The 11,755-nt window shown below is 33.3% G+C and overlaps 1 protein-coding gene across 2 annotated transcripts in view; it reads right to left on the bottom strand.

Annotated features, from left to right (window-relative positions):
* Positions 1-365: 365 nt before the first annotated feature.
* The window catches only part of LOC114337095 (protein pygopus-like), a 92,001-nt gene continuing 80,611 nt past the window's right edge, over positions 366-11,755 (bottom strand). For both annotated transcript variants that reach the window (XM_028287473.2, XM_028287474.2), the window contains one exon: positions 366-706. In XM_028287473.2, coding sequence (XP_028143274.1) covers positions 459-706 — 248 coding nt within the window. In that variant the 3' untranslated portion in view covers positions 366-458. The remainder of the gene's footprint in view (positions 707-11,755) is intronic.

Genomic DNA, 11,755 nt, shown 5'->3' with positions numbered 1-11,755 from the left:
TTTCTGCATATTTTAGCTGCTTGTATTCTCTTTTCGTTTTAAATCTCCCTGCTATTTCTTGTGTTTCTTTGAAGTTAGTTAAGCCTAGCTTGCCTTTTTTCCTCTATTGCAGTTCTGCATTGATGGTCATCATACCATTCCGCATTTCTTTACTTTTTGGCTTTTCCGACAGTTTCCTCTGCAGACTTCGTTATTATTGTTTCTAATTGTCTCCATTCCCCCTCTTCAGTATCTTCTTCTCTGATTCCGTTGAGCTATATTTGGAGAGCATTTTGATATTCTTGTCTCTTTATTGGACTTTTGAATCCTTCAACATTCCATTTTTTAATTGATGATAATTATAATAAAAATTAAAACAACATTAATTATACTGTACAATTGTTTATAAACTTAATTAAAATAAATACAGAAATTATCTTATATCTAAATATAAATTAATACAATTTAAATAAGCAATTTTAGTCTCTACCCACTCTAATGTCAATCTGTGGAAGAGTTGATGATTCTACTGTAGGACTAACACCTGGGTTTTCACTGGAATTTTCTGGTGGTGTTTGGGTAGGACTTGGTCGTCCATTTCCGTTGTTGTGATTACAACCATGAGGGTGACTACCCCCGGGATAATGTGGATGGCCGTGTGGATACCATGGTTGATGGTGGGGGTGATATTTCGGTGGACCGTAGCCAAAGTTGGGATAGTTCTGGCCTAAAAAATAAATATTCCTTTTAGAATAATACATTGCTGATTACTATATCTGATTAGTGATTTGAAGCATTTGCAGTAAGTTGTGATATACCAACAAAATTCATTAAAAAGATTAGATGTTTTATGCATCATTTTTAAATCTTTATGCCCGTTCATTATACATTTTAATTATTTGGAAAGGATATTCAATACATAATAATATTTTTTCCCTGTCCGTATTATACAGTGAGCACGTAAAGGTTGGAATAAATTCATTTTTTCATGAATGGGCCATGTTGAAAATAAATCCCGAAACAGATTGATTTTTATTTGTAATATACCTACGATTTTTGGCGTAATATATTATACTATTGACGTCATCCATCTAGACGATGATTTTTTTAAATGAGAATAGGGGTCGTGTGCTAGCTCATTTGAAATTTTATTCAATTCTCTCTTCAGTACCATAATTATTTATACAGAGTGTCCAAAATTTTTTTATTAAATTAATTTACACAAAAAGAAGAATATATGCAATTTATTTAATTCAAAATACATTTTATTGCTGTCAGAAAACAAGAAAAAATGTTAAATAACAAATAAACATTAATTTTCGCTTAAATTCAATGTTCAAGTCCTACCTCTTATTGGCAGTTTGAACATTAAATTTAAGCGAAGAGCAATGTATATTTGTTAAATAAACATTTTTTCTTGTTTTATGATAGTAGTAAAATGTATTATATATTAAATAAATTACACACATTCTTCTTTTTGTATCAATGGATATATTTCAAAAAAAATTTGTCACCCTGTATAAATAATTGGGTACGTTAATATTTATATTACTGAATAGAGAATTGAATAACCTTTCAAATGAGGTATCACAGAACTATTATCATTACAAAAAAATCATTTATCACGTCATCACGCCCAGACGTATCGACGTTGAACATGACCAAACCATCTTAACCTATGCTCTCTCATTTTGGCATCAATTGGTGCCACACCTAGACTTCCCTTAATATACTCATTTCTAATTTTATTCTTCTTTCTCACTCCACTCATCCATCTAAGCATTCTCATTTCCGCCACATGCATTCGTTGTTCCTCTTTGTTTTTCACTGCCCAACATTCAGTTCCGTGCATCATAGCCGGTCTTATGGCTGTTTTATAGAATTTTCCCTTCAGCTTCATTGGAATTTTTCTGTCACACAACACACCACTCGCTTCTTTCCACTTCATCCATCCAGCCCTAATTCTACTGCATGCATCTCCATATATTTCTCCATTACTCTGTAATACCGATCCTAGGTACTTAAAACTATTGCTTTTCACAATCATTTCACCATCCAAAGATACCATTTTATTTGTAGTAACTCCATCTTTAAATGAACATTCCAAATACTCTGTTTTTGTCCTACTAAGTTTTAAACCTTTTTCCTCCAGAGCTTGTCTCCACTGTTCCAGTTTTTGTTCTAAGTCTCTTTCACTATTTCTTATTAACACTACATCATCAGCATACATTAGACACCATGGAATGCTACCCTGTAGTTTCGCTGTTATCTGGTCCAAAACTAATGAGAATAAATAAGGACTAAGCACCGAGCCTTTTTGCAATCCTACTTTCACCTGAAATTTATCAGTATCTCCTACACCTGTCCACTAGTCGTTACTCCCTCATACATATCACTCACAATCTTTACATATTCGCCAGAGACTCCTTTCTTATTGAGTGCCGACCACAGAATCTCTCGAGGAACTCTATCATATGCTTTCTCAAGATCAATGAATACCATATGAGCGTTGGTCTCTTTATTCCTGTATTTTTCCATCAGTTGTCCCTAATATTCGACTTACGTTATTATACAAATACCTATTTAGTAATATAAAAAAAATGATGTTTGCGAACCGCAAACAAAGTTTTCCTTGTGATAATGTTCGCATTCTTAGCTTGTTTATTTTGTTATGTTTGATGGTCCATTCTTCTACGCTGTACATATGTTGCTAAACACATAGATACTAATTTAACATTATTATTCGTAGAGGGAAACTTATATCACGAGTATTATATGTTCTCTTTATTTTTATAAAAAGAAGCTTTGAAATTTCAATACGACTTCGAACATTTTGATCATTCGTTTCATGTGACCAAAATTTGTATTTCTTCACTTATTTGAGAAGGGTTTTATTTATTATATATATATATATATATATATATATATATATATATATATATTGTTGTGATCTTGATTATTGATATGAGATAATATTTTCATATGTCATTTAATTTAATCAATGCATTAATAATAATCTAATTAATTTACCAGATCACATATCAATATGTTTTCAATCTCAGGGCTTTTTATAAAATTAATTACTTACATACGTGGCTTCTAAGTATTTCTTAATGGTTCCTAATCGGGATAGGAAAGAAAAGAGTAAAATAATAACACATATGGGTTACAATTGTAATCAAAATATTGTTTATTTTATTTAAATGGCAATCACTGCTTAATATTTGCTATATCTTATTATTCTTAAACATAACATTTACACATGGGAATCTTATTTCCTTTTGATTTCCAATTGAAAGTTTTTATTAACATTTAACTATTATGATTTATTAGCAATAATTCTATTTAAGTTTGATGAAGCTTTTCTGATATTATTGATTATGTTTCTTCAATTTTAAATGTGGTATTTACTACGAAAAACCCATACATTCATGTCCAAACAAATGAGACTGACCTTTTTCTGGTGCACTGAGAATGTCTTCACACAAGACCCGTTTCCTGCTATCCTTGGCTGCAATCAAAACCTCGTCCTGGCTTCCAGTAATGTTCTCCTCTGAAACTAGCTCGTATAGCTCTCGTTTCCTGCTTCTGTCGTGATGCTGTGTTCTACCTTTTTCGAAACTGCCATCAGCTACCGGGAACTCTTGGCTCAAGGAGGTTCTTTTACTCTCAACCTGGCCTACCTCTCGTTCTACGATAGATACTCCACACTCACGGAACTACACCGGCTTTCTCACTCTCCGTACACTACCGTCTACTACTCGACTTCACTTCTCGACAGCTCAAAACATTCTGCTCTCTATTTGTCATTCATTCCCCTACTTTCTAAATATCCCTTCCAGATTCACAAATCAAAATTCCACCACCAACTCTCATTCGCAGTATTCCTCAAAACCAATTTTTAAACTTTCTAAATATGCTTAATGGATTTCAAAGAAAATAGTTAATTCCCATTCTAAAATTACTTTCTACTATATACAAATTTTAATGACCTATTCTCTATTTCCACTTAGTCTTATTTAGCATCGGCTAATGATCGATCCTTCCGCGAACAACGATAATTACCTATTATCGATTTCACTTGAGTCTTATTTAATCACTTCTTAAAATTAAATATAACAATTTGTTGTATACAGGTTGTTCTAAATTTATATGCCCGTGGTTGAGAAAATTGAAAATATTTTATATTAAATTGAATTTTGTCTATAATTATCAAATTTTAATTTTCATATCAAATAGAAATATAACAAATCCCCGCCTTGTATTCGATAAAATTTATCTGCATTTTTAAATAAATTTTCTCGAGGCAAAACCAACTCCCTGTATATTTCCTTACTTTAATCTACGTCTTATATCCTAACTTACTATCTACTTCATGTAATTCTGTCTTTTATTCGTGATATTTGTATACATCGTGAATATTATAAATTCCTCGGATCTTTTCCGAGTTCCTGTGCCTCAACTCATAACTATTTATCCCATTTTCATTATTCACGATATACGGGCCTTCGAAAACAGGCATCAACTTTGCGCAAATGCCCCCAGGAAGATTTGATACTCGTAATGCCCTCACGAGTACTTTTTCACCCTTTTGGAAAGTCACTGGTCTTCTTTTTCTATTTTGTTCCTGTCTTTGGATATATTTTTCGTTGCTTCGCCGTAATCTTCTCTGTACGGTTTCAATCACCTGTTGATATTCTTTTGGCTCTTGGTCTTCCCATGGCCTTATCGGCAGTACACCCTTCATGATGTATTCTGGGGTCTCTTTTGTTACTGTGCTCGGAATTGTATTTAGATACCTTTCTATTTCCGCCATTTTCCTGTCCCAGTGGCGATGTTGACCATCTGTTGCAATGCGAAGAAATTTCGTCACTTCCTGTATGAATCGTTCCGAAGGATTACTCTGTGGATGCCTGATGCTGACAAAATTTGTCTCTATTCCTCGTTCTCGAAGTTGTCCCTTGAAACGATCATTTCGGAAATACGTTGCATTGTCCAGTAGAATCTTTTTTGGTGTTCCTACTATGGCTATAAAATTGTCGATTTTTCTTAATATTTCTTCCCCCTTTGTGGTGCGGCAACTATATAATTTTACGTATTTTGAAAACACATCCACCATTACCAGAATATGTTTGTTCCTTTTAGTGGTCATAATTAGATCGCTTAACATATCTATTGCTACAATGTCTAGTTTGTTTCGGGCTTCAATATTTTTGGCAACATTTTCGTTTTTGAAATTCCGACTCTTATATTTTTGACATACATCGCACTTCTGGGTAATTTCCTTTGCAATGCGGTAATCCTGTCGGCTTATGTAATTTTCCCAAAAAACGAGCCAAACTTTTCTGCTACCGATATGCTCATTGTCCTCATGTAATTTCTTTATTATCTTTTCGGCCAATGTCTGTGTCACTAAATATAGTTCCTTTCCGTCTATTCTCTTAAAATATATGTTATTTTCTGCTTCCGCTCTTCTTTTCTCTCTTTCCTCTAGGTCTTCCTGGTTTGTCCTTATCTCATTTAACGAATATATCCCTTCTTCTTGTATTAATCTATTTAGTCCCACCTGTAGAGTAATTGTTTCCTTTTTTCCGGTGTCCTCATCCCGTGTTAGAGCGTCGGCTATTATGTTGTCTTTTCCTTTTATATATCGGAACTCAAAATCATACTCCTGTAATAATATAATGCCTCTATGTATTCTATTATTTACTAATCTATTCTTCATGATATGTACTAAAGCTGCATGGTCTGTTTCGATTGTGAATTTTGCTCCCAATAAGTAAAACCTCAATTTGTTTACGCAATATAGTACACTGGCAAACTCCAATTCTGTAACACTATATTTTCTCTCATGTGTTTTAGTCACTCGAGATATAAAACATATCGGTACTTCTTGGTCGTTTTGTATTTGAGACAGAACTCCTGCAAATTTTTGTATGGACGCATCAGTTCGGAGTATAAAAGGTAAATTGTAAATGGGGTGGTATATTTTCGTTCCTTTTGAGAATTCTCGTTTTAATGTTTCGAAAGCTTCCTCCTGTTCTTCTTTCCAATTCCATTTTATTCCTTTTTTAAGCAATTTTATCAGAGGGATTTCCTTTTGGCTCAAATCGGGAATCAGCTTTTTAAAATAATTTATCGTGCCAAGAAAACCTCTCAATGTTTTCAAATTCGTTGGTCTTGGGTATTCATCTATGAGCTTGACTCTGTCTTCGGCTAATCTTACTGTTTTGGTGTCCAATTGAAAACCCAAATAAATGACTTCTTTTTGAAAAAATTGACATTTTTCAATGTTTAATTTCAATCCCGCTGTGTCCAATTCTTTCAGAATTATTTCTATGTGTTCCAGATGACTCTGAGTATCTTGTGAAAAAATTAATAAATCATCGATATAATGAACTATGAAATCTTCATGGCGATTCAAAATGGTATGTAAAGCTCGGACGAGTGCAGCACAAGCACTCTGCAATCCAAATGGCACTACCTTAAACCGGTAGACAATACCATCAATAGAAAAAGCGGTGTAGTTTCTACACTTTTCAGCTAACGGTATCAACCAAAAACTGTGTTTTAAGTCAATTTTCGAAAATATGTGTGACCCGGTGATTCTTCCAAAAATGGCCTCGATGTTTAGAGGTGATTCATATTGTGATACAGTGTGCTGGTTGATATTCCTGGCATCTAAACATAATCTCAATTCTCCATTGCTTTTCTTTACTATCACAATCGGGTTAACATACGGTGAATCACATCTTTCGATGATTTGATCTTCCAACATTTTATTTATTTCTTCTTTCACCTCTTGTCGATACTTGTATGGAATCGGGTAAGTCTTTGATCGAAAATTTCCCAAGTTTTTCACCTCAAATGAATGTTCGTACTTTTTCGCCACTCTGTTTTCCTCATTGATCAAATTTTCGTAGTTTCTTAACATCAACCGCAATTCTTTTTCTTTCCCTTCTCCACATATCAATTTTCTGTCTTTTTTTTCAGATTCTTCACACATGTTTACCGTGCATTCTGCATCCTCGTTTGCATATACCTCCTCTTCAAATACTACTGTTTCAATCATATTCTTTTCACTTTCATTTTTTAGCTTTATTTCTTCTTCTCCTGAGCTCGTCTCTTCTTTTGAGGAATTCCAGGTTTCCTTTGTTTCTGATACTCTCAAACTTTCTTCTTCTGGGCTCAACTCTTCTTTTGAGGAGCCACAGGTTTCATTTTCTTTTATCCTTTTCCGACCTTTTCTCCTTTTTTTTCTTTGTCCTTGCTTCGCTGCCAAATTCATTTCCACTGTTTGTTCTTTACCTGATTCGTCCGTATTTTGTTTCTCATGTTCCTTGTCCTGTTCTTTTTCTTTTTCTTCTGTTAGTTTCATCGTATTATTTTTAAAATCTATCACTACATGTTTTTCTGCCAATTCGTCAACTCCTACTATCATGTCATGTGACATATTTGGCATTATTACACATTGTAGTGCATACATATTCTTACCCAGTCGTACCATTACTCGTATGCCTTCATTTATAGTTGCCAATGTCCGTTTGTTTGCGCCCACTAAATTTACCCTAGGTATTTTGTAAATTAAATTTGTTAAGTTAACTTCTTCTATTAGTTTTCTGTTGACCAATGTTATTTCAGATCCAGTGTCTATCATAATTTTAATTGGTTTCTCGTTGATAAATCCATCCACAAATTTTAAATTAACTCCATTTTTCTTTTCGTTGTTTCCTGCCAATTTAATAAACTCCTTGGGGTGACAAAAGATTCCTGTTTGATTTTTGGTTTTTAGTGAGCGCCGTCGTGAAAAAACGCCGGTTGCTCATCGTTGTTTATATTTTCGTCATACTGTCTCTCTCCGTCATATTCATCTGTCTGGGTATTATTTACTTCTCTTCTATTTTCTCTTGGTCTGTCGGATCTGTTTCGGTTTTCTCGATATCCCTGTTCATTTTGTCTACCATTATTTCTGTTTTCTTGATTTGAGCGTGTGGTGTTTCTATTCTGGTATTCTCGATTTCTATCCTCATTCCATTGCCTATTTCTTTGTTCATAATTTCCTCTTCCGTTGTCTCTATTTTCGTTTTCCCTTCTGGGATTAAAATCTCGTCTTGTATAGTCCCTCCTATTTTGATTTCTATCTCTGTAATCTTGTGTTTCTCGGGGCCTGTAATCTTCTCGCGACCTTCTTGATTTTCTTTCTCTTAGACGTGATTCTCTTATTTGTAGGAATTGGCATAAACTATCTATGTCTTTGTAATTTTGCAATGTGATATGGTCTTCCAGCGTTTCCTCGAAATGTCTTGCAATCAGTTCGACTAATTGTTCCGATGAGTAATTATATTGTAAATGTTTTGCATTATTGTAAATTTGCAAAGCATATGTCCTTTCTGATACACCCATCCTATCATTGTATTTCCCATTTTGCAATTCCTTGTTAATTTCCAATTGTTGGACCTTTCCCCAGAAATAATTCAAAAATTTTTGTTCAAATTGTTGCCAATTGCCGAATTCTTCTTCTTTGCTATCGAACCATAGGCTTGCTTCATATTTGAGATGGTTTCTGATAGTTTCTTTTGCTGTTTCGAAATTTCCGATGTGCTGTATTTTCTTTTTCAGGCTATTTATGAACGGCACTGGGTGTAATCTTCTTACATCCCCGCCAAACCTTATCTTCACGTCATCTGTGCTATGTATAACCATTTCTCTTCTTTCTCCGACATTCTGTTGCGTCCTGTTTTCGGTGACTTGTTTTTCTATTTCTGTGATTCTTTTTTCCACTTCTTCTCTGTCTACTTGAATAGCATTTTCCAACTTATTTTCCAAATTTTCTATTTCCTTTTTCTGGCAATTCGTTACCTCCTTTATTTTGATTTTGATTTCTTTAATCTCTAACTCCTGTTTCTCGCTCTTTTCTGCAATCTCTTCTATTTTTTTAACCATTTCCTTCTTAATACTCTCTATATTTCTGTTGTTTTCTTCTATGGCTTGTTTTGTTTCCTGTTGATTGTCATCCATTTTTTTCTGTGTTTCATCCATTTTTTGATCCACTTTATCCATTTTTTTTTGTGATTCATCCATTTTCTTTGATGTTTCTTCCTGATTTTTATCCATTGTCCTTTTTGCTTCATCCATTTTTTGTGACTGGAGTTGCATCAGTTGTAATAGTTTATCTATTCCTGATAATTCTTGCTGTTCTGATGCCATGATTGTCGTGTCTAAGATATCTTCTTGGTCTGAATGTTCTTTTTGTTTTTTGTTGTCTTTGCTTTGGCTTCTTGTCACAGACATTTGTTTTCAAGAAGTACTGTCCCCGCCAAATATGAAATTTTACTAGTATGTTACCAAGACGACTTTTTCTCACCCAAATATTATAAATTGTCAATAAATATATCAAATGTAAATATCGTAAAAATAAAATATTAAATCAGTTATGTAAAATTTGTACCTAAAGAGATCTAAATTTTTATGTTATCAAATGTAAGTATCTCACTTTTTACCACAGGCATATAAATTTTCAAATACCGGCTTTACTCTTTCTATCCTTCAAATTTGCCACTAGAAATACTTTACAATGCCCTCCACGTTGGACGACAGTTGTTGTGATCTTGATTATTGATATGAGATAATATTTTCATATGTCATTTAATTTAATCAATGCATTAATAATAATCTAATTAATTTACCAGATCACATATCAATATGTTTTCAATCTCAGGGCTTTTTATAAAATTAATTACTTACATACGTGGCTTCTAAGTATTTCTTAATGGTTCCTAATCGGGATAGGAAAGAAAAGAGTAAAATAATAACACATATGGGTTACAATTGTAATCAAAATATTGTTTATTTTATTTAAATGGCAATCACTGCTTAATATTTGCTATATCTTATTATTCTTAAACATAACATTTACACATGGGAATCTTATTTCCTTTTGATTTCCAATTGAAAGTTTTTATTAACATTTAACTATTATGATTTATTAGCAATAATTCTATTTAAGTTTGATGAAGCTTTTCTGATATTATTGATTATGTTTCTTCAATTTTAAATGTGGTATTTACTACGAAAAACCCATACATTCATGTCCAAACAAATGAGACTGACCTTTTTCTGGTGCACTGAGAATGTCTTCACACAAGACCCGTTTCCTGCTATCCTTGGCTGCAATCAAAACCTCGTCCTGGCTTCCAGTAATGTTCTCCTCTGAAACTAGCTCGTATAGCTCTCGTTTCCTGCTTCTGTCGTGATGCTGTGTTCTACCTTTTTCGAAACTGCCATCAGCTACCGGGAACTCTTGGCTCAAGGAGGTTCTTTTACTCTCAACCTGGCCTACCTCTCGTTCTACGATAGATACTCCACACTCACGGAACTACACCGGCTTTCTCACTCTCCGTACACTACCGTCTACTACTCGACTTCACTTCTCGACAGCTCAAAACATTCTGCTCTCTATTTGTCATTCATTCCCCTACTTTCTAAATATCCCTTCCAGATTCACAAACCAAAATTCCACCACCAACTCTCATTCGCAGTATTCCTCAAAACCAATTTTTAAACTTTCTAAATATGCTTAATGGATTTCAAAGAAAATAGTTAATTCCCATTCTAAAATTACTTTCTACTATATACAAATTTTAATGACCTATTCTCTATTTCCACTTAGTCTTATTTAGCATCGGCTAATGATCGATCCTTCCGCGAACAACGATAATTACCTATTATCGATTTCACTTGAGTCTTATTTAATCACTTCTTAAAATTAAATATAACAATTTGTTGTATACAGGTTGTTCTAAATTTATATGCCCGTGGTTGAGAAAATTGAAAATATTTTATATTAAATTGAATTTTGTCTATAATTATCAAATTTTAATTTTCATATCAAATAGAAATATAACAATATATATATATATATATATATATATATATATATATATATATATATATATATATATATATATATATGATGAATTGGATTCGTAGTTAACATCATTAACTTATAATATCGGTCTGTGTCTTTATAAATTTGTAAAAAGCTCAGACAACAGATAGTTACCAAGGATTTCGCACTCCGACCTATTAATTGAGACTGGCTGAATGACTATAGTCCAAGCCAAAAAAAATATTAGGCCATCATTAAGATGAGTAGATCTTCTAAAAATAATTTGGACAAACAATTTGCTGAATATTATATTTCTAGCCTTTTTTAACGACAAAAATACATAAAAATCTAGCGTATAATAATTATCGTCAATTTTTTGAAAGATTGCTGCTACAAAGAATATACGCAGGTCATGAGTTCCTAACATTACTACCAGAACATCAGTTTGGTTTTCGGGAAAATCACTCTACTACACAACAAGTCCATCGAATAGTAAATGAAATATAAAAAACTCTCGAAGAAAGGAAATACTGCAACGCTGTATTCCTAGATATCTCACAAGCGTCTGACAAAGTTTGGCACAGAGGTCTGCTTTACAAAGTAAAATTAGCTCTATCTAGTAACTATTTCCTCTTAATCAAATCCTACTTATCAAATAGATATTTCTCTGTAAAATTCAAAGACCAACAATCCAGCCTCTGTCCTATTAACTCCGGAGTTCCGCAAGGTAGTGTTCTCGGTCCGCTGCTTTTCTCACTCTACCTACACAGCCGATATACCAGAGTCTCATAATACTACGATCGCTTCATTTGCTGATGACGTAGCAATACTAGCTGTAAATGAAGATCCCATACAAGCCTCACAAGACCTGCAACACCATCTGGACAT

The sequence above is a fragment of the Diabrotica virgifera genome, chromosome 3 (assembly GCF_917563875.1).
Source record: "Diabrotica virgifera virgifera chromosome 3, PGI_DIABVI_V3a".
Classification (NCBI taxonomy): domain Eukaryota; kingdom Metazoa; phylum Arthropoda; class Insecta; order Coleoptera; family Chrysomelidae; genus Diabrotica; species Diabrotica virgifera.
The sequence above is the reverse complement of the archived record's forward strand: the minus strand, read 5'-3'. Positions and strand labels throughout refer to the sequence as shown.